At 41.8% G+C, this 21,694-nt stretch overlaps 1 protein-coding gene across 1 annotated transcript in view; it reads left to right on the top strand.

Moving 5' to 3' along the window:
- Positions 1-21,694, top strand: part of piwil2 (piwi-like RNA-mediated gene silencing 2) — a 140,159-nt gene that overhangs the window by 24,624 nt on the left and 93,841 nt on the right. The window contains exons 5-9 of the mRNA XM_034171074.1: positions 18,687-18,847; positions 20,074-20,164; positions 20,571-20,681; positions 21,042-21,159; positions 21,398-21,522. Of these exons, the coding sequence (XP_034026965.1) occupies positions 18,687-18,847; positions 20,074-20,164; positions 20,571-20,681; positions 21,042-21,159; positions 21,398-21,522 (606 nt within the window). The remainder of the gene's footprint in view (positions 1-18,686; positions 18,848-20,073; positions 20,165-20,570; positions 20,682-21,041; positions 21,160-21,397; positions 21,523-21,694) is intronic.

Below are 21,694 nucleotides of genomic sequence, written 5' to 3'. Positions count from 1 at the left end.
AAAAATGGTGTCTGCACTACAGCTTGATCACAAGAGTTCAGCATGGAGTCTGTCCCTTCAGGGGCCACATGTACAGTTGAAGATGCTCCGGGTGAGGCTGCCAAATGTTCCCGTCCAACTGCGACAAGATGTCCCTCCGCTGTGGGAGAGGCTGCGCTCTCCGCTGAGGAGTGTCAGAATCATGGGAAACCATGTCCTGCCCGGCCAGTACGGGGCTACTAGCAACACTATGTGATCAGTCATGCATATTCTGTGTAGTATCAGCGTGATCAGTGGATGAGGAGGAAACATATATAGTAGACAGGCTGGCCAAGGGTGAGCCAGTGCATCCTGGCCCAGTGGGCTGTGTGGTTCTGAGAGAGAACCATAGGCGACAGTGTGTTGTAGCGTTCAAGGCAAACAGATCGACTTCCACCTTGCCAAACCTGTCCCAGATCAATTATGCCACATCCGGGTTGAGGTGCCGCTCACCCGGTGGCGGTTTCAGACGTGAGAGAAAATACGTAGTGTAGTTCTGCAGGCCTGGCAGATACACAGCCCTGAGACTCAGCATGCAAGGCAAAGCCCACAGGAGAAATTCCTGGGCTTCCCTCGAGGAATGAACAGACCTAGTGCCTCCTTGATGGTTTATATTGTACACTATCGATGTGTTGTCCGACCGAACAAGCACGTTTCCCCTCTAGGGCAGGAGAGAAATGCCTCAGAACTAGGCGGACAGCACACAGCTCTAGCACATTGATGTTCTGGAGCCTCTCCTGAGGGCTCCAGACACCCCTGATCGTTCTGTGGTTCCACACTGCACCCCAGCCGGAAAGTGAAATATCTGTTACAATGACCTCCTGGTGGGAGGGTAGAGAGGCCAGAGGAACACCACGTGTTAGGAACTTCATTTTCCCCCAGGGGTGAAGATGTCGGACAGACTGAGCTTGAAGATGCACAGTCCTGTGTTGATGCAGGGTGGGGTTGAGGCCCAGGCTGTTGAGCCAAATTTGTAAGGGGCACAAGGACAGGAATCCCAGAGGCACGACTACTGACACTGCCGTCAGTTTCCCCATGAGCTGGAGGAGCAGACCGTAAGTCAGTCTGGCATTCCTGCGAACATGACAGACTAGAGTGAGAATATCGTCCACCCTTCACGTGGATTGGCGAGCAGTCATTGCCAGTGAGTCGAGCACCATGCCAATAAATGCCACCTGTTGGCATGGGGTCAAGGAGCTCTTTGCGAAGTTCACAGTGAACCTTAGCTGTGACACATGTTCCAGTAGGGTGTGAATGTTGTTGAATGATTGCTGCCGGCTCTGTGCGCATACAAGACAGTCATCCAGATGCGGAAGAATCCATATCCCACGAGCCTGCAAGGGAGAAATTGCTGCTGCCACGCATCTGGTGAACATACGGGGAGCGAGTGAGAGCCCAAAGGGGAGGACTCTGAACTGGTACACCTGTCTCTCAAAGTCAAACCGTAGGAATTGCCTGTGGTGAACTGACACTGGGATGTGAAAACAGAAACTCGCAGCACATGTCCAAACTCGTGGAGCAACAGCCGTAGAGCAGAAGCGACAAACATTGAGATCCGCTGAATCAGTGATTTTCAAGATGGCGCCTGTGACTGGCGTGGCCGTCGCTCGGCTCCTGTTGTGTTGGTTACTAATGGCCACTTTTACAACATATGTTATTTTAGCAGCCCGACTAGCAGATGGAGGTGTCTTGGCTTTACGGACTTACGATCGGGACTCTTTGTTTCATATCAAGGAGACAATGGAGAGCCTATTTGTTACACGAGACGGGTTCAACCAGGCATTTCCTCCGCCCCTAACTATCGGCTCCGACTCACCTGATTATCCGCTGCTGTTGAGGGCGGCGTGTAAGATCCGCAGGAGACTGAGGAAAAAAGGCTTTTTGGATAAGAGGAGAAGAGGCTCGCGGGCTGGTGTCCAGGTGAAGAGAAGGCGTGCAGCGGCGCGTTTGGGCGCCAGCACCGGTGGCCGAGGACGGGCTCGCTTCCTCTACCACATTCCTCTCTTTGATGTGTGCGATGGCACATCTGCATCGACACCTGTTCGGTTAGGTACGGGTGTTCTAGACTTTTCTCAGCGCTGGTATCCTGGTGGCGTAGTTCCATCGCTACTGTGCACTTCCATGTTTACGCCTCCGCCTGCACGGATCAGCTGGAGTCCACGTGACCACTGTCTTCGTCCTATCCCATTGCGAGCCTCAGACAGCGCCTACATGACGTCGTCCACCTTGTGCCTTGGTTTATTGAACGTGTGTTCAATCGCCAACAAATCATTTTCCCTGAATGATCTTAAATCAACGGAAATGTTGGACTTAATGTGCCTTTCGGAGACTTGGCAGAGAGAAGAGGAATTTCTTCATTTAAATGAGCTCTGCCCTGCTGGGTTCTGTGTCCTTGGGAAGCCCCGCCCCTGTCGCCGTGGTGGGGGCCTTGCCATCGTTTATAAAGAGGATTGTGTGTGTAAAGGGGTGCAGTCACAGGATTTTCCTTCCTTTGAATCACAGTTGGTCAAGGTGGGTTTCTCAAACCCATTTTTCTGTGTGTTGGTTTATCGCCCCCCAGGCCCTGCTACTGCCTTTCTTAAGGATTTTAGTGACTTTTTATCCTCTATTATAACGTTGGAATCTGTTTTAATTCTTGGAGATTTTAACCTTCATGTTGATGACAAGTTATCTTGCCCTGCTATGGAGCTTTTATCGTTGACTGAAGCTTTTAATTTTGTGCAACATGTTTCTGAGCCCATTCACCAAAAGGGTCACATTTTAAATTTAGTTTTTACACTTGGCCTAGACATTTTAAATATGTCTATAAAAGATGTCCACTTGAGCGACCATAGTCTTGTTTCGTTTGACCTGCATTTCAGCTCTGATCAGAAGCCCTTAGAAGCTAAGTCTCGGAGGCGTATCATCACTGCTGAAACTGCAGAAAGATTTTCTTCTATGTTTAATCCTTGTTTGTTCACTGATTTTCTTGATATGGACAATTTTATCCAGTGTTTTAACCATCACTGTGATACTATTCTTGATCAGTTGGCTCCTGTTAAATACAACATGTCTTTACAGAAAAATGAGTGCCCTTGGATAAATGAAGAGCTCTTAAGTCTTAAGAGACTGTGTCGAAGGACTGAACACCTGTGGAAATCCTCTAAACTTGAGGTTCACAGGCTTCATCTCAGGGAGCTGGTTCTATCATATAACAAAATGGCTGTCTACATACGTCAGCTGGTGTCTGTGAATAAGAAGAATCCCAGAGTGTTGTTTGATACAATCCACTCTCTTGTATGTCCTGCTGCTTCAGTTACTCCTGTGTTTTCTGAAGCTGACAGCAATGCTTTTTTGAGTTTTTTCACTGACAAAATCAAGTTGATTAAGGATAAAATTCCACCCTCCTTGTGTGGTACTTCTACTGTTATTGAGCCTGCTCCCAGCATTTGGTCTTCATTTAGGGCTGTGACACTTGCTGATATTACGGCATTGGTGAGCAAGATGAAACCTTCCTCTTGCTCATTGGACATCCTTCCCTACAGGCTCTTTATTAAAGTATTTGAGGTAATTGGTCCGTGCGTTACTAGAATGGTAAATCTTTCTTTGTCCACCGGTGTGTTTCCCAATGCTTTTAAGCATGCCATAGGGTTGCCTCTACTGAAAAAAACAGGTTTAAATCAAATATAGCTAAGTAGTTTTAGACCTATTTCTAAGCTCCCATTCCTGTCTAAGATCCTTGAGAGGGTGGTTTCAGACCAACTGACACTCTTCCTGGATTAGAATAACATTCATGACAGGTTTCAGTCCGGTTTTCGTAGACAACACTCTACGGAAACGGCTCTTTTGAAAGTGTCCAGCGACATTATGGTGTCTGCTGATGCTGGGAAATCCACCGTGTTGGTTCTTTTGGATTTGTCCTCTGCCTTTGATACTGTTGACCACCAGGTCCTGCTGAATAGACTGAGGGATCATGTCGGACTGTCGGGGTCAGTTCTTCGGTGGTTTTTTTTTCATATCTTTCTGGGTGCAGCTTTAGCGTTTTTGCTAACCAGATAAGGTCAGAATCTGCGGACCTATTATGTGGAGTCCCTCAGGGTTCTGTATTGGGCCCCATTTTGTTTTTATTGTACTTGATCCCTTTAGGTAGGATCATTCAAAGATTTACTGATGTCTCTTACCAGTTATTTGCGGATGACATCCATCTTTACTGCTCCTTTAAGCCATCTGAGATTAAGAGGCTTGATTCCCTCCTCCATTGTTTGGCGGAAATTAAATAATGGCTAACGAATAACTTTCTTCAGCTTAACGCAGACAAAACAGAGACATTGGTTATTGCCCCTGATGCCCATATTCCAGGTATTCAGCAGTACTTGGGAGACCTGGGCCAGTCTGCTAAATCATGTCTTCGAAACCTGAGTGTCATTTTTGACAAAGACATGTCGTTGGTACAGCATTGTAAACAGCTGACGAGGAATTGCTTCTTTCAATTAAGAAACATCTCTAAGATCAGGAAAATGGTGTCTCAAAATGATTTAGAGCTTATTATTCATGCTTTTGTGTCAACACGTTTAGACTACTGTAACAGTTTGTTTTCATGTCTAAACAAGAAGGAGTTGCGTCGACTGCAGTTGGTACAGAACTCTGCAGCAAGAATTCTGACACAAGCTAACAGAAGGACTCATATTTCCCCAATTTTAAAGGAGCTTCATTGGCTACCAGTGTCCTTCAGGATCAATTTTAAAATTTTGGTTTTAACTTTTAGAGCTCTACATGGCCAGGCGCATCCCTATATCTGTGACCTTATCCAGCCAGGGCTTTGAGGTCTGTGGACCAAAATCTGTTGATGGTTCCTCGCACCCATTTTGCAACCAGAGGAGAGCGATCCTTCCAGGCTGTTGCTCCCAGGCTTTGGAATGGTCTCCCGCTCTCTCTGCGCTCACTGGATTCTGTCGATACTTTTAAAAGCCAACTTGACTTTCTTTTTTACTCAAGCGTTTGCTTAGCTTTTAGGCTGCTCTGTTATCCTATGTTTGTTTTATGTTTTTATGTCTCGGCCATTGTCTGATGTTTTGTGGTGTACTCTGCTTTTATGTTGTGAAGCACCTTGTGGCTCTTGTCTGTGAAAGGTGCTATATAAATAAAATTTACTTACTTACTCACAACTACAGTGTAATTTCAAAGAAGACGTCAGCGAGCTAGACGTTCGGAGCAAGTGACCAGGGAGCTAAAAAAAAACACTCGGAGTACAGTGTCCAAACTCAGCACATGGAACACAGCTGCAGAGGAGCGAAACCACTCACAACAGCATCAGCAATGTTCAAACGCTGCAGCGTCAATTCGCAGGCCAACGGTGTCATTTTTCAAGCGCAACAGCGTCATTTCAAGAAAGTGAGCTGCACGTTTGGAGCACAATGACCAGGAGCAGAAAAAAAACAAGTGTCCAAACTCGTAGCAGTGTAATATCACAGCAGCAAGTAAAATGGGCATGTGGGCGCAAACGGTGCCGTGAAAAAGAGCCAGCAGTGTGTACTAACTTCAGAGCGACTAATTAACATTCATACGGCATGTCCTACAGCGCGACATGCCCTGGCATGTCCCACACACACAGTAGCATTGCATACAGTAGCCGTAACAAATTAACGTGCACTCATAGGAAAACGAGAGCGACACGTCCCGCACACAATCAATCAATCAATCAATCAATTTTTTTATATAGCGCCAAATCACAACAAACAGTTGCCCCAAGGCGCTTTATATTGTAAGGCAAGGCCATACAATAATTATGTAAAACCCCAACGGTCAAAACGACCCCCTGTGAGCAAGCACTTGGCTACAGTGGGAAGGAAAAACTCCCTTTTAACAGGAAGAAACCTCCAGCAGAACCAGGCTCAGGGAGGGGCAGTCTTCTGCTGGGACTGGTTGGGGCTGAGGGAGAGAACCAGGAAAAAGACATGCTGTGGAGGGGAGCAGAGATCGATCACTAATGATTAAATGCAGAGTGGTGCATACAGAGCAAAAAGAGAAAGAAACAGTGCATCATGGGAACCCCCCAGCAGTCTACGTCTATAGCAGCATAACTAAGGGATGGTTCAGGGTCACCTGATCCAGCCCTAACTAGAAGCTTTAGCAAAAAGGAAAGTTTTAAGCCTAATCTTAAAAGTAGAGAGGGTGTCTGTCTCCCTGATCTGAATTGGGAGCTGGTTCCACAGGAGAGGAGCCTGAAAGCTGAAGGCTCTGCCTCCCATTCTACTCTTACAAACCCTAGGAACTACAAGTAAGCCTGCAGTCTGAGAGCGAAGCGCTCTATTGGGGTGATATGGTACTACGAGGTCCCTAAGATAAGATGGGACCTGATTATTCAAAACCTTATAAGTAAGAAGAAGAATTTTAAATTCTATTCTAGAATTAACAGGAAGCCAATGAAGAGAGGCCAATATGGGTGAGATATGCTCTCTCCTTCTAGTCCCCGTCAGTACTCTAGCTGCAGCATTTTGAATTAACTGAAGGCTTTTTAGGGAACTTTTAGGACAACCTGATAATAATGAATTACAATAGTCCAGCCTAGAGGAAATAAATGCATGAATTAGTTTTTCACCATCACTCTGAGACAAGACCTTTCTGATTTTAGAGATATTGCGTAAATGCAAAAAAGCAGTCCTACATATTTGTTTAATATGCGCTTTGAATGACATATCCTGATCAAAAATGACTCCAAGATTTCTCACAGTATTACTAGAGGTCAGGGTAATGCCATCCAGAGTAAGGATCTGGTTAGACACCATGTTTCTAAGATTTGTGGGGCCAAGTACAATAACTTCAGTTTTATCTGAGTTTAAAAGCAGGAAATTAGAGGTCATCCATGTCTTTATGTCTGTAAGACAATCCTGCAGTTTAGCTAATTGGTGTGTGTCCTCTGGCTTCATGGATAGATAAAGCTGGGTATCATCTGCGTAACAATGAAAATTTAAGCAATACCGTCTAATAATACTGCCTAAGGGAAGCATGTATAAAGTGAATAAAATTGGTCCTAGCACAGAACCTTGTGGAACTCCATAATTAACTTTAGTCTGTGAAGAAGATTCCCCATTTACATGAACAAATTGTAATCTATTAGACAAATATGATTCAAACCACCGCAGCGCAGTGCCTTTAATACCTATGGCATGCTCTAATCTCTGTAATAAAATTTTATGGTCAACAGTATCAAAAGCAGCACTGAGGTCTAACAGAACAAGCACAGAGATGAGTCCACTGTCCGAGGCCATAAGAAGATCATTTGTAACCTTCACTAATGCTGTTTCTGTACTATGATGAATTCTAAAACCTGACTGAAACTCTTCAAATAGACCATTCCTCTGCAGATGATCAGTTAGCTGTTTTACAACTACCCTTTCAAGAATTTTTGAGAGAAAAGGAAGGTTGGAGATTGGCCTATAATTAGCTAAGATAGCTGGGTCAAGTGATGGCTTTTTAAGTAATGGTTTAATTACTGCCACCTTAAAAGCCTGTGGTACATAGCCAACTAACAAAGATAGATTGATCATATTTAAAATCGAAGCATTAAATAATGGTAGGGCTTCCTTGAGCAGCCTGGTAGGAATGGGGTCTAATAAACATGTTGATGGTTTGGATGAAGTAACTAATGAAAATAACTCAGACAGAACAATCGGAGAGAAAGAGTCTAACCAAATACCGGCATCACTGAAAGCAGCCAAAGATAACGATACGTCTTTGGGATGGTTATGAGTAATTTTTTCTCTAATAGTTAAAATTTTGTTAGCAAAGAAAGTCATGAAGTCATTACTAGTTAAGTTAATGGAATACTCAGCTCAATAGAGCTCTGACTCTTTGTCAGCCTGGCTACAGTGCTGAAAAGAAACCTGGGGTTGTTCTTATTTTCTTCAATTAGTGATGAGTAGAAAGATGTCCTAGCTTTACGGAGGGCTTTTTTATAGAGCAACAGACTCTTTTTCCAGGCTAAGTGAAGATCTTCTAAATTAGTGAGACGCCATTTCCTCTCCAACTTACGGGTTATCTGCTTTAAGCTACGAGTTTGTGAGTTATACCACGGAGTCAGACACTTCTGATTTAAAGCTCTCTTTTTCAGAGGAGCTACAGCATCCAAAGTTGTCTTCAATGAGGATGTAAAACTATTGACGAGATACTCTATCTCCCTTACAGAGTTTAGGTAGCTACTCTGCACTGTGTTGGTAAATGGCATTAGAGAACATAAAGAAGGAATCATATCCTTAAACCTAGTTACAGCGCTTTCTGAAAGACTTCTAGTGTAATGAAACTTATTCCCCACTGCTGGGTAGTCCATCAGAGTAAATGTAAATGTTATTAAGAAATGATCAGACAGAAGGGAGTTTTCAGGGAATACTGTTAAGTCTTCTATTTCCATACCATAAGTCAGAACAAGATCTAAGATATGATTAAAGTGGTGGGTGGAACAGTAGTGGTAACAAATTAATGCTCACTTGTATGAAAACGAGAGCGACACGTCCCGCACACAGTAGTGGAAAACAAGTGAGGCCACAACCACTCACTTGTAGTAAAATAGAATTACTCACCGAGAGTATGAATGAATCAGAATCCTTTTATTGTCATTTTACAGTGTACACAGTACAAAGTATAAAAAGATTTTAAAAAGTAGGAGCTCTCTTTTCAGTGTAGTGGTTGATGATTAAATAAATGGAGTTTAAATCAAGTAGAATAGAGTGATAAGAATGAAGGAAAGCAAAAAACTGTACACAGTCTACAAAATATGAAGAATGTGCAAAGATGTACGGCACTAACTGCATGTATAAAGAAGAGTTCCGTAGGCGAGGAACATTATATTGTACATGGGGGGGGGGATATAACTCAATTTAATGTATATTTTACATAATGCCTCAATCAAATGTGCCCCAATCACTGTCATATTTGAAAGTAAGGTGCAGACTGGCACTCACCATTACCCAACAATGTTTGATCCGGATTGTGTATTTTGTGGACATTTCAATATAAGGGAAAGCCCATTTCGTATTCATTTTGCTTTATATCTGTGCCTCAGTCACTCTCATTTGTGGCAGTGAGGTGCAAACTGGCACTCTCAATAAATAGACTAAGTTTGATCTGCATGTGATCCATATTGAGGATTTAGCGGATATTTGATTCTTTTTAACATTGAAGAGCCCTTTTGTTTTTTATTTTGTATAATATTTTCTTTCTTCTAACATTACTTACTTCTAACAATATTATATTATGTTACTTCTAACAGGACTTTGACCTTAAAAAGTAAAAATTTGTAGAATTGGAAACTAATTCATTCTGTTGCCGATGCTCAAAATGATTTACAAGGATGCCTCAGTTTTACTCCCTAACATATTGATATTGTGGCGCTACAATGATCAGTAGCTGACTGCAGACCGGGAGCACCTGTGGATTAAGGACCTTAGTCAAGACCCCCTCAGCGTTTTTTTTTTTTTTCCCCTCAGGCACTGTTGGAGACGGCTATCTCTTTAGTAGCTCTCCAGTTTTACCTCTGTTTAGCTCCTTTTTCCTTTTTTACTCTTCTGCTCTTCTCACGAAGACGTGTGTTTTATACATATCCCATGGATATTTTTAACTTTTCAACGCTATCACGAGCCGCCTTCTTCACTTATTCAAGAGAGGAACTGCTGGCTCTGAGAACAAGGGGACGCTCCGGAATACGACACCCCATCCTGGCAGAGTTAAAGCCCCCTTCACACCGGGCTGCTCCCAGTTGCTTCCTGTGGCGTCATGACGACGCAGGAATTTCTGAGTCTGGTGCGCGCAGCAGGGAGCAGAGGAGGTGAGAACGCAGCCTGCAGGTTCTCTGCACAGAGAAGTCAGAGTGCACAGTCTGGCTGCAGACAGACTGTGTACTCTGACTTCTCTTCTAGCTTATATTTGTTCTTGTGCTGAGCTGCAGGGCTGCGCTCTGAGTTCTGTTATAGTTTATCTTTCCTCCTTTGACCGCGAGATGCGAGCGCGAACGAATCGTCCGTGAGCAAATGTGGAGATGTCTGGAGTTCTACTTGATGTTGACATGTCCTGTCTCTGCCAATCAGTCTGTGAGCAGGACTTATGTCCTTTTTTGTCCTTTTTTTTTTTAACTGTGATGAGAGAGTTTGAGGGGAGAGCAAGGAACTAACGGCTTGCAGCCAGACAGTTTTTTTTTTTTTTAATGTTCACATGTGCGCGCGTGAACGAACTGTTCGTGAGTGGGCTGGAGGTGTCCGGACTTTTTACTGCACGTCTCTGGTAATCAGTCTGTGAGCAGGAATTTTATGGATTTTATTTAAACACATTTGTGAGAGAAGAAGCTGCTTCACAGTGCCTCTCTTCACCAGACAGCTAGCCCACCTTGTACCGGATGCTAACGTGGACCTGCTGGGATTCACTGCTGTGAGAGCTGACAGACACTGAAGCGTGCGAAAAATGCAACGGTGGGGGTCTCATCTTGTATGTTAATAACCGCTGTTGTAACCCAGGACACATCTCTGTAAAGATGGTCTTGTGCTGCAAAGACATCGAGCTGTTAGCCTACGGCCATACTGTCTACCGAGGGAGCTGAGTATTGTGATCACCATCGATGTTTATATCCCCCCAAAAGCAGATGCAGTCACTGCATGTAAGAAAATTTACACTGTCACAGCAAGGCTGCAGACAAAACCCTCTGAGGCACTGATGATCATTTCTGGGGAGTTTAACAATGCAACTTTGGACTTGACTTTGGCTGCATTTCACCAGGTTGTGGACTGTCCAACAAGAAATAACAGGACAAATGACTGTATGTTAATGTGAGGGATGCATACAGAGTCACCATTCTGGGATGTCTGACCACACTATGGTCCACTTATAGCCACAGTATACTCCTCTGGTCCAAAGGCAGCTGGTAACCACTCGCTCTGTCAGGAGATGGTGCCCTGACAGACTGCTGCAACACCACGGTCTGGGATGTGCTGATCAGCCCACATGGTGAGGACATAGAGGAGCTGACGCACTGTTTGATGGATTATCTTAACTTCTGTGCAAAAATGGTCTGCCCAACCAAGACTCTCCACCGTTAACCTTAACAACAAACCATTGGTAATGTAGGAAGTCAGATCTGTCCTCAACAGGACGAAGGCCATCTTGAGGAGCAGAGACATGGAGGCAGTGAAGGCAGCACAGTGGGAGGTGAAACTGCATGAGGGAAGCAAAGGACAGCTACATGAGAAAGATGGAGCACAAGCTGAAACAAAATAACATGAGGGAGGTTTTGGGAAGGTGTGAAAACCATCACAGGCCATAAAACAAAGACCAATGATGCAGGGGGGCATTGGAGAGGGTGGCGAACTCAACAACTTCTTCAACCAATTCAACCAGTCCATGATCTCCCACCTTCTCCCTCACTGCAGACATCACTACTTCTTCCCACAGCACACCTCCCCCCAAACATCACAGCAGCAGCCCCATCTTCCTTCTCCTCCATGCAGTAGTATTCAGAATAATAGTAGTGCTATGTGACTAAAAAGATTAATCCAGGTTTAAAGTATATTTCTTATTGTTACATGGGAAACAAGGTACCAGTAGATTCTCACAAATCCAACTAGACCAAGCATTCATGATATGCACACTCTTAAGGCTATGAAATTGGGCTATTAGTAAAAAAAAAAAAGTAGAAAAGGGGGTGTTCACAATAATAGTAGTGTGGCATTCAGTCAGTGAGTTTGTCAGTTTTGTGGAACAAACAGGTGTGAATCAGGTGTCCCCTATTTAAGGATGAAGCCAGCACCTGTTGAACAAGCTTTTCTCTTTGAAAGCCTGAGGAAAATGGGATGTTCAAGACATTGTTCAGAAGAACAGCGTAGTTTCATTAAAAAGTTTATTGGAGAGGGGAAAACTTAGATGTAGGTGCAAAAAATTATAGGCTGTTCATCTACAATCATCTCCAATGCTTTAAAATGGACAAAAAAAAACAGATGCGTGGAAGAAAACAGAAAACAACCATCAAAATGGATAGAAGAATAACCAGAATGGCAAAGGCTCACCCATTGATCAGCTCCAGGATGATCAAAGACAGTCTGGAGTTACCTGTAAGTGCTGTGACAGTTAGAAAATGCCTGAGTGAAGCTAATTTATTTATACTTTATTACTTATTTATTTATTAATTCAAATTTATTTTCGCAAGAATTGCAAAATTTGCAATTCTTGCAAAATGGCAACTTTCACACAGACTTGTCTAATCAAACTTGACTAATCTGGACTATTTGCAAAGTCCCTCTGTTAAATAAAAGACATGTGCAGAAGAGGTTACAATTTGCCAAAGAACACATCAACTGGCCTAAAGAGAAATGAAGGAATATTTTGTGGACTGATGAGAGTAAAATTGTTCTTTTTGGGTCCAAGGGCCGCAGACAGTTTGTGAGATGGTCATCTCACAAACTGTCTGCATTCAAGCCACAGTTCACAGTGAAGACAGTGAAGCATGGTGGTGCAAGCATCATGATATGGGCATGTTTCTCCTACTATGGTGTTGGGCCTATATATCGCATACCAGGTATCATGGATCAGTTTGGATATGTCAGAATACTTGAAGAGGTCATGTTGCCTTATGCTGAAGAGGACATGCCCTTGAAATGGGTGTTTCAACAAGACAATAACACCAAGCACACTAGTAAACAAGCAAAATCTTGGTTCCAAACCAACAAAATTAATGCCTCGCAGATGTGAAGAAATCAGAAAAACTGTGGTTATACAACCCCTGGCAAAAATTATGGAATCACCGGCCTCGGAGGATGTTCATTCAGTTGTTTAATTTTGTAGAAAAAAGCAGTCAAAAAGTAATTTCAAATGGCAACTTTCTGGCTTTAAGAAACACTATAAGAAATCAGGAAAAAAAAATTGTGGCAGTCAGTAACGGTTATTTATTTAGACCAAGCAGAGGGAAAAATATATGGAATCACTCAGTTCTGAAGAAAAAATTATGGAATCATGAAAAACAAAAGAATGCTCCAACACATCAAAAAATATGGAATCACTCAATTCTGAGGCCGGTGATTCCATAATTTTTGCCAGGGGTTGTATAACAGCTTGCAGTCTCTGAGGCATGGACTTAATGAGTGACAAACAGTACTCTTCATCAATCTGGCTCCAACTTTCTCTGATTGCTGTTGCTAGATCAGCTTTGCAGGTTGGAGCCTTGTCATGGACCATTTTCTTCAACTTCCACCAAAGATTTTCAATTGGATTAAGATCTGGACTGTTTGCAGGCCATGACATTGACCCTATGTGTCTTTTTGCAAGGAATGTTTTCACAGTTTTTGCTCTGTGGCAAGATGCATTATCATCTTGAAAAATGATTTCATCATCCCCAAACAGCCTTTCAATTGATGGGATAAGAAAAGTGTCCAAAATATCAACGTAAACTTGTGCATTTATTGATGATGTAATGACAGCCATCTCCCCAGTGCCTTTACCTGACATGCAGCCCCATATCATCAATGACTGTGTAAATTTACATGTTCTCTTCAGGCAGTCATCTTTATAAATCTAATTGGAACGGCACCAAACAAAAGTTCCAGCATCATCACCTTGCCCAATGCAGATTCGAGATTCATCATTGAATATGACTTTCATCCAGTCATCCACAGTCCACGATTGCTTTTCCTTAGCCCATTGTAACCTTGTTTTGTTCTGTTTAGGTGTTAATGATGGCTTTCGTTTAGCTTTTCTGTATGTAAATCCCATTTCCTTTAGGCGGTTTCTTATAGTTCGGTCACAGACGTTGACTCCAGTTTCCTCCCATTCGTTCCTCATTTGTTTTGTTGTGCATTTTCAATTTTTGAGACATATTGCTTTAAGTTTTCTGTCTTGACGCTTTGATGTCTTCCTTGGTCTACCAGTATGTTTGCCTTTAACAACCTTCCCATGTTGTTTGTATTTGGTCCAGAGTTTAGACACAGCTGACTGTGAACAACCAACATCTTTTGCAACATTGCGTGATGATTTACCCTCTTTTAAGAGTTTGATAATCCTCTCCTTTGTTTCAATTGACATCTCCTGTATTGCAGCCATGATTCATGTCAGTCCACTTGGTGCAACAGCTCTCCAAGGTGTGATCACTCCTTTTTAGATGCAGACTAACGAGCAGATCTGATTTGATGCAGGTGTTAGTTTTGGGGATGAAAATTTACAGGTTGATTCCATAATTTATTACTCAGAATTGAGTGAGTCCATATTTTTTTTCCCCTCTGCTTGGTCTAAAAAAGTAACCGTTGCTGACTGCCACAATTATTTTTCCTGATTTCTTAGTGTTTCTTAAAGCCAGAAAGTTGCTATTTGAAATGACTTTAGTTTTGTGGCATGTCTGTGATCTGCTCTTTTTTTTTTTTTCAAAAAATTAAACTGAATGAACATCCTCCGAGGCCGGTGATTTCATAATTATTGCCAGGTGTTGTACAACTAAATACTAGTTTAGTGATTCACAGGATTGCTAAAAAAGCAGTTTTGAACATAATAGTTTTGAGTTTGTAGCGTCAACAGCAGATGCTACTATTATTGTGAACACCCCCTTTTCTACTGTTTTTTTACTAATAGCCCAATTTCATAGCCTTAAGAGTGTGCATATCATGAATGCTTGGTCTTGTTGGATTTGTGAGAATCTACTGAATCTACTGGTACCTTGTTTCCCATGTAACAATAAGAAATATACTCAAAACCTGGATTAATCTTTTTAGTCACCCAGCACTATTATTCTGAACACTACTGTACATCACTGTGGACTTGGTTGGAGTACAGCTGAGGAAGCTTCATCCCATAAAGCAGCAGGCCCAGACAAGGTATGTCCCCAACTACTGAAGACCTGCATCACTGAACTGGGAGAACCGCTGCAACGTATCTTCAGCCTTAGCCTGCAGCTATGGTGGGTGACTTCATGCATCATTCCAGTTCCTAAGAAGAACCGGCCCAGTGAGTTGAATGATTGCCGACCAGTTGCACTCACTTCACACTTGATGAAGACACCGGAGCAGCTCTTCCTCGACTTCCTCAAACCCTAGCTGCAACACGCCCAGGATTGTCTGCAGTTTGCATATAGGGCAGGTGTTGGTGTGGAGGATGCCATTCCCTACCTGCTACACAGAGTCCACTTGCACCTGGATAAGGGAAACAGCACAGTGAGGATTCTCTTCCTGTACTTCTCGAGTGCCTCAGCACCATCCAGCTCCTTGTGCTCCACAACAAACTGAACAAGATGTGAATGGACCACTACCTGTTCAGTTGGATTTCCAGCTACCTCACCGACAGGCCACAGTGTGTCAGTCTGAGGAACACCACGTCTGACACTAGCAGCACCAGAGCACCCCAGGGCATGGTGCTGGCCCCTCTTCTCATCACCCTGTACACCTCTGTCTTCTGCTACAACTTAGAGCCGTGTCACATCCAGACATTCGCTGATGACACAGCCATTGTTGGATACATCAGGGATGACAGAGAGGAGGAGTACATGAACCTAGTGATGGACTTAGTGAGTGCGTGGTGCCACACACACCTTCTACAGCTCATCACGTTGAAGACAAAGGAGATGGTCATTGACTTTGAGAAGTCCAGACCAAGTCGGTGACCAGTTCTGTTCGAGAGAGCCGAGGTGGAGGCTGTGGATTCCTACAGGTATCTCTGGCTGTGGCTGGACAGAAAACTGGACTGGACAACCAACCACCTGTACTGGAAGGGACAGAGCAGGCTGTACTTTCTGAGGAGGTTGCTGTCGTTTAACATCTGCAGGAAACTCTTGTGGATGTTCTACCAGTCCGTAGTAGCCAGTGTCCTCTTTTACACCATGGTATGTTGGGGGGGCAGAACATCCAAGAAGGACACATCTTGGCTCGACAAACTCATCAGGCTGGCTGGCTCTGTGGTTGGCATAAAGCTGGACTCTCTGGTGATGATGGCAGAGAAGACAACACTGGATAAACTGCTAGGTATTATTGACAATTCCGGTCACTCTCTGCACACTGCCATCAGCAACCAGAGGAGCCTCTTCAGCCACAGACTGCTCCTTCCCAAGTGCAAGACCAAGAGACTGAAAAACTCCTTTCTCCCTCAGGCCATCAGACTGTATAACTCCTCACTCAGGGAGGAGGAGTCACAGGAAGACAGAGGTCGGGAATGAGAGGAACAGTAGTAGCCAGTAAACCAGTATTGATCAGTATGTCTGGTATTTACATTGTGTATTTACAACCCCTGGCAAAAATTATGGAATCACCAGCCTCGGAGGATGTTCATTCAGTTGTTTAATTTTGTAGAAAAAAAAAAGCAGATCACAGACATGACACAAAACTAAAGTCATTTCAAATGGCAACTTTCTGGCTTTAAGAAACACTATAAGAAATCAAGAAAAAAAAAGATTGTGGCAGTCAGTAACGGTTACTTTTTTAGACCAAGCAGAGGAAAAAAATATGGAATTTTCATCCCCAAAACTAACACCTGCATCATATCAGATCTGCTCGTTAGTCTGCATCTAAAAAGGAGTGAACACACCTTGGAGAGCTGTTGCAACAAATGGACTGACATGAATCATGGCTCCAACACGAGAGATGTCAATTGAAACAAAGGAGAGGATTATCAAACTCTTAAAAGAGAGTAAATCATCACGCAATGTTGCAAAAGATGTTGGTTGTTCACAGTCAGCTGTGTCTAAACTCTGGACCAAATACAAACAACATGGGAAGGTTGTTAAAGGCAAACATACTGGTAGACCAAGGAAGACATCAAAGCGTCAAGACAGAAAACGTAAAGCAATATGTCTCAAAAATCGAAAAATGTACAACAAAACAAATGAGGAAGGAATGGGAGGAAACTGGAGTCAACGTCTGTGACCGAACTGTAAGAAACCGCCTAAAGGAAATGGGATTTACATACAGAAAAGCTAAGCGAAAGGCATCATTAACACCTAAACAGAAAAAAACAAGGTTACAATGGGCTAAGGAAAAGCAATTGTGGACTGTGGATGACTGGATGAAAGTCATATTCAGTGATGAATCTCGAATCTGCATTGGGCAAGGTGATGATGCTGGAACTTTTGTTTGGTGCCTTTCCAATGAGATTTATAAAGATGACTGCCTGAAGAGAACATGTAAATTTCCACAGTCATTGATGATATGGGGCTGCATGTCAGGTAAAGGCACTGGGGAGATGGCTGTCATTACATCATCAATAAATGCACAAGTTTATGTTGATATTTTGGACAATTGAAAGGATGTTTGGGGATGATGAAATAATTTTTCAAGATGATAATGCATCTTGCCATAGAGCAAAAACTGCAAAAACATTCCTTGCAAAAAGACACATAGGGTCAATGTCATGGCATAGGGTCAATGTCAATGAGCAGATCTGATTTGATGCAGGTGTTAATTTGGGGGATGAAAATTTACAGGGTGATTCCATAATTTTTTCCTCAGAATTGAGTGATTCCATATTTTTTTCCTCTGCTTGGTCTAAAAAAGTAACCGTTACTGACTGCCAGAATCTTTTTTTCTTGATTTCTTATAGTGTTTCTTAAAGCCAGAAAGTTGCCATTTGAAATGACTTTAGTTTTGTGTCATGTCTGTGATCTGCTTTTTTTCTACAAAATTAAACAACTGAATGAACATCCTCCGAGGCCGGTGATTCCATAATTTTTGCCAGGGGTTGTATATTTGCAAACTGTTTTTCTTTTTTAGTTTTACTTTTGATACTCTGTGCTTCCCTGAGGGAGTGTTCCCAAGGGATCAGTAAAGTTCTGTCTAATCTAATCACTAATCTACTGATACTCTCTTATCAGATCTGCAAAGGTGGGACTCTAATGAAAGGCAGGTGGATAATGTCATTATCCATCCACTACTTTGGTCTGCTCTGGAGCAGAGTGTTATAATGTGGTACCATTGCACAATGTGACTGTAAGCTTGTGTCCATATAGTGTGTATGTTGCTCCCCCTCCCTAATCTGGTGAAAAAGCGCAGAATGTGCTCCTAACAGTGCTTTCTTCCTGACAATTTAGTTTTCAGTGGTGATTAGAGAGGGAGCGCTCCTCGTGACAGGTCTCTGTGACAACAAGAAACAGCTATCGAGGACTAGCTTATAATGCATGGCAATAAAACATACTTGCACATTGGGAGAACCAAGCATCTGTCTATTAAAACTGATAAACCAAACAAAGTTCAGACATGTACATTTATGCATTATATGTTTTACCATTGTAAGATATGTTGATAGTTGTTACCTCACAATCAGTAAAATCGGCTTCTCGAGTCTTGTGTTGCTGTTATTGGCTATTTTATTATCAAATAAAATCATAAGCAGTAAAACATACAATCTGGTGTTTTGGGGCAAATTACTAATTCCAGTTTGCTCAAAGTACTCCAAAATGCATCTGAGTGACCAAATCCTATGTTACACAAATTTGGGCAACTTGTGTTTCATTGGAGGTGAAGAAAAATTGTCTTTAATGTTTAACCCTGTAAAAGGTCACATATAATAGAACTAACTCAGTTATTGAAGGTAGATGTGCAAGTACAAGTATTTAACCAGAACATATGTTATTTAAATTGTAGGAACATTCTTAAATTGTTGAAGAATTATGATAACCATAACTTGTATTTTAATTGATATTTATATTTGACTATCTCCAAATTCTTTTTTTTTTTTCTTTTTTACAGTTTTCTTGGTCGAGGTGTTTCTCCTCCGGTGATTGTGGAGATTGGGAGAACACCAATGCCTCAACTTGGAGTAGGAAGAGGACCTCCTTCACTTTCTATTCCCTCTCCAAAATTTCTCACTCCAACCTCTGAGGCACGAGATCCCTCACAAGTTCAGACGGGTAGGGAAAAAAATAATTAATGCTACAAACAGTCCTGGTCAGAATTTTTGATTGCAGATTTTAAAATGGTGTTCCGAAGTGAATAAGACAATTTTGTGGACTTGTAAGTTGTCTTCCCCCCCCCCCCCCCACACACACACACACACACTTTTAAAAATCACGGTTTAATCAAATGTTGAAAGTTACTGAATAACTATCATGGCAACAAAAAAATTTATGTTATAGAGTTAAATAAAATATGCAGACAGTTTTTGCCAATTTACAATAGACTGTGCAAGGAGGAGACTAGGAGATGCACAACTTCAGATTTTTTTTTTTAAGTCAACATTTGTCATGAAATTTAAATTGAGGTCTGATGACGCCCTTAAGTAATTTTTAAAGCTATGGGAGTTGGTAATGCTTTGTAATTTGTATCTGCAAAAAAATTAATCCATATCAGACAGAAACAAAACTAAAAGTCCCAAATCGGCAACCACACTACCGCTTGCATGTGACAAATTCAGTTTCAGTGCTAAAGAAGAATAGACTGAGATGTTGAAATAAAACAAAATTAAATTTGTGAAAACCCCAGCATGTTATGTGAAATTCATTCCTCCTCCCCCAAGGAAGGAAACATAAGATGTCCTTGATCCAGGTGTCTGCAACTTCATGCCCAGATCTACAATGAATATGTGAATGTAGCATTATAGGCTTCTGCGCGCTTAACTGAAATAGGTGGGCAAAGTTCAGCCTTTGCTTGTCGCATCACCAATTACAGCTTTATAGCAGAGTGACAGAGAAGGGGAGTGTAATAAAGGAAAAGGAACAATATTCCGCTCATGTGTTTTCGAGCAAACTGAAGCTGAAATTTCATATCGTCTTGATATAAAAGTGCTTTGTTGTGTTATGCTCTTGTTCAATAGCAGGGCATTTTATTAAATATTCTGATTGTAGAACTTGTTTAACTTGCATTTATATCTGACCATATTTTAAATTCTGTATTTACAATTCAGATGACAATAATTTGCCAAATAGTGACAATAATTCTCACCAGTGACAACTTGTCAAACCTGAAAACTGAAAAATACGACCCTAGACTTGGAGAGCAAGATGTACTGTGAATTTGGGAGGAATTTTATGGCATTAATAAAGGAGGATAAAATGATACACTGTAGTTTGCATAGATGAAGATATAATCCCAGTTTGAAGACGTGTGTGTGATGAGGACTTTTGTAAACCATTTGAAGGAGTTGCTCCTGCTGTGCCGACAACCCAGGATGTTCTGGAGCTTTCTAGCACTGCATCAGTAAAGACAGAGCTGAAAATGGAAGCGGCTCAGTGAGTACACTTTGTATTTATTTATCTTTGTAGACCCAGACCACCTGTTACTGTTTGGAGTCTGAAGCTCATTATTCAATACAGATGTGTTGAGTTTGGTCAACACATTTTTAGTGACTTCATCTGAATGGAAGCAAAGTGCCATGTCACTGATAGCAAAAATAAATAAATAAATAAATAAATGATTGAATAAAAGAGCTACTTTATGTCCAGTATTCTATTTGCTTTTGTAATATATGTTAAAACCAAACTTGCAGTGTCATGAAGTGAAATAAGATAGTGGCACAAATGTTAAATTTCTTCCACTGATGATGTGATTAGAGCTACTCGTAGGTTTCATTTAAAAAACGTGTGTGTTTGTGCGTGTGCACCTGTGTGTGTATTTTATGTCATCTTCTCTGGACAGTGAACCAGTTAATAAGGCTGGCACTAAAGGAGCCACAATAACTATTGGGTCAAACCACATCCCAATTCACTGCAAGAATGAAGCTGTTTATCAGTACCATGTTACATTCACGTAAGTTGTCACTTTTCATTCATGTTTCCTCTTTGAGAAGCCTTTCACAGGCAGATTATTAAGAAAATTTATAAATTTTTAGGCCACTTTTTTAAAGCAGGATCGAACATGTAAAAGCTAAAATTATACCAATGCACCAGTTTAAAGTAAAAGGACCACAAACCACAGTTAGTTCATTCTAGTCATTGCTGAAAATTGGAAACATCAGAATAGCCTTTATTCACCATGTATCCACAAGAATACAAGGAATATAGTTTGAGCTGCACTCTCTCTGTACAGCATATATGAATATACACTAAACACTGAATAACATTGTACATGTTCTCCAAGTTAATTTAACTCTTATGTATTGTTTTACAGTCCAAATGTTGAATCAATGGCAATGCGTTTCGGCATGATGAAAGAACATCGTTCGACTACTGGTGAAGTTGTGGCTTTTGATGGCTCGATACTCTACCTGCCTGTGAAGATGAAAGACGTAGGTATCACTGTTATTGTTTGCCTTATTGACCAAAACCTGCCACTGTTGCATTTTGCCAAGTGTAAGAAACAATTGCATTTTTGGAGAACCCAACTAACATTTCAGGTGACAAAAAATTGCAAGTACAGTAATAAATTGAATCATTTCAAAAGCCTGAAGACAAATTTCCATGTGTAGAATGATACATGAGAAAACAGACTGAACATAACCCTGCCCACTTCTTTTGTATTTTTAGGCGGTTGTTCTCAAAAGTTTGAGAAGAACTGATAATGAGGAGATACAAATCAAAATCCAGATGACAAAGGTTTTGCCACCTAACTCAGAGTTGTGCATCCCATTCTACAATGTGGTACTCAGGAAGTATGATATAATTTTTTATATGTTCTATATAATGATATGAAAATGGTCAAAACATTATTGTATGAAACACTTGGTTTCTGTATGGATATGAGTAAACCTTAAGCAAACTGTTGCATATATTGACCCCCGGCACGCTCAGTCACATTTCCACAATGTCCACGAAAAACTGGAA

This window comes from Thalassophryne amazonica, chromosome 5 (assembly GCF_902500255.1).
Source record: "Thalassophryne amazonica chromosome 5, fThaAma1.1, whole genome shotgun sequence".
NCBI lineage: Eukaryota > Metazoa > Chordata > Actinopteri > Batrachoidiformes > Batrachoididae > Thalassophryne > Thalassophryne amazonica.
Note: the sequence above shows the minus strand (reverse complement) of the source record. Positions and strands in the feature narration are given on the sequence as shown.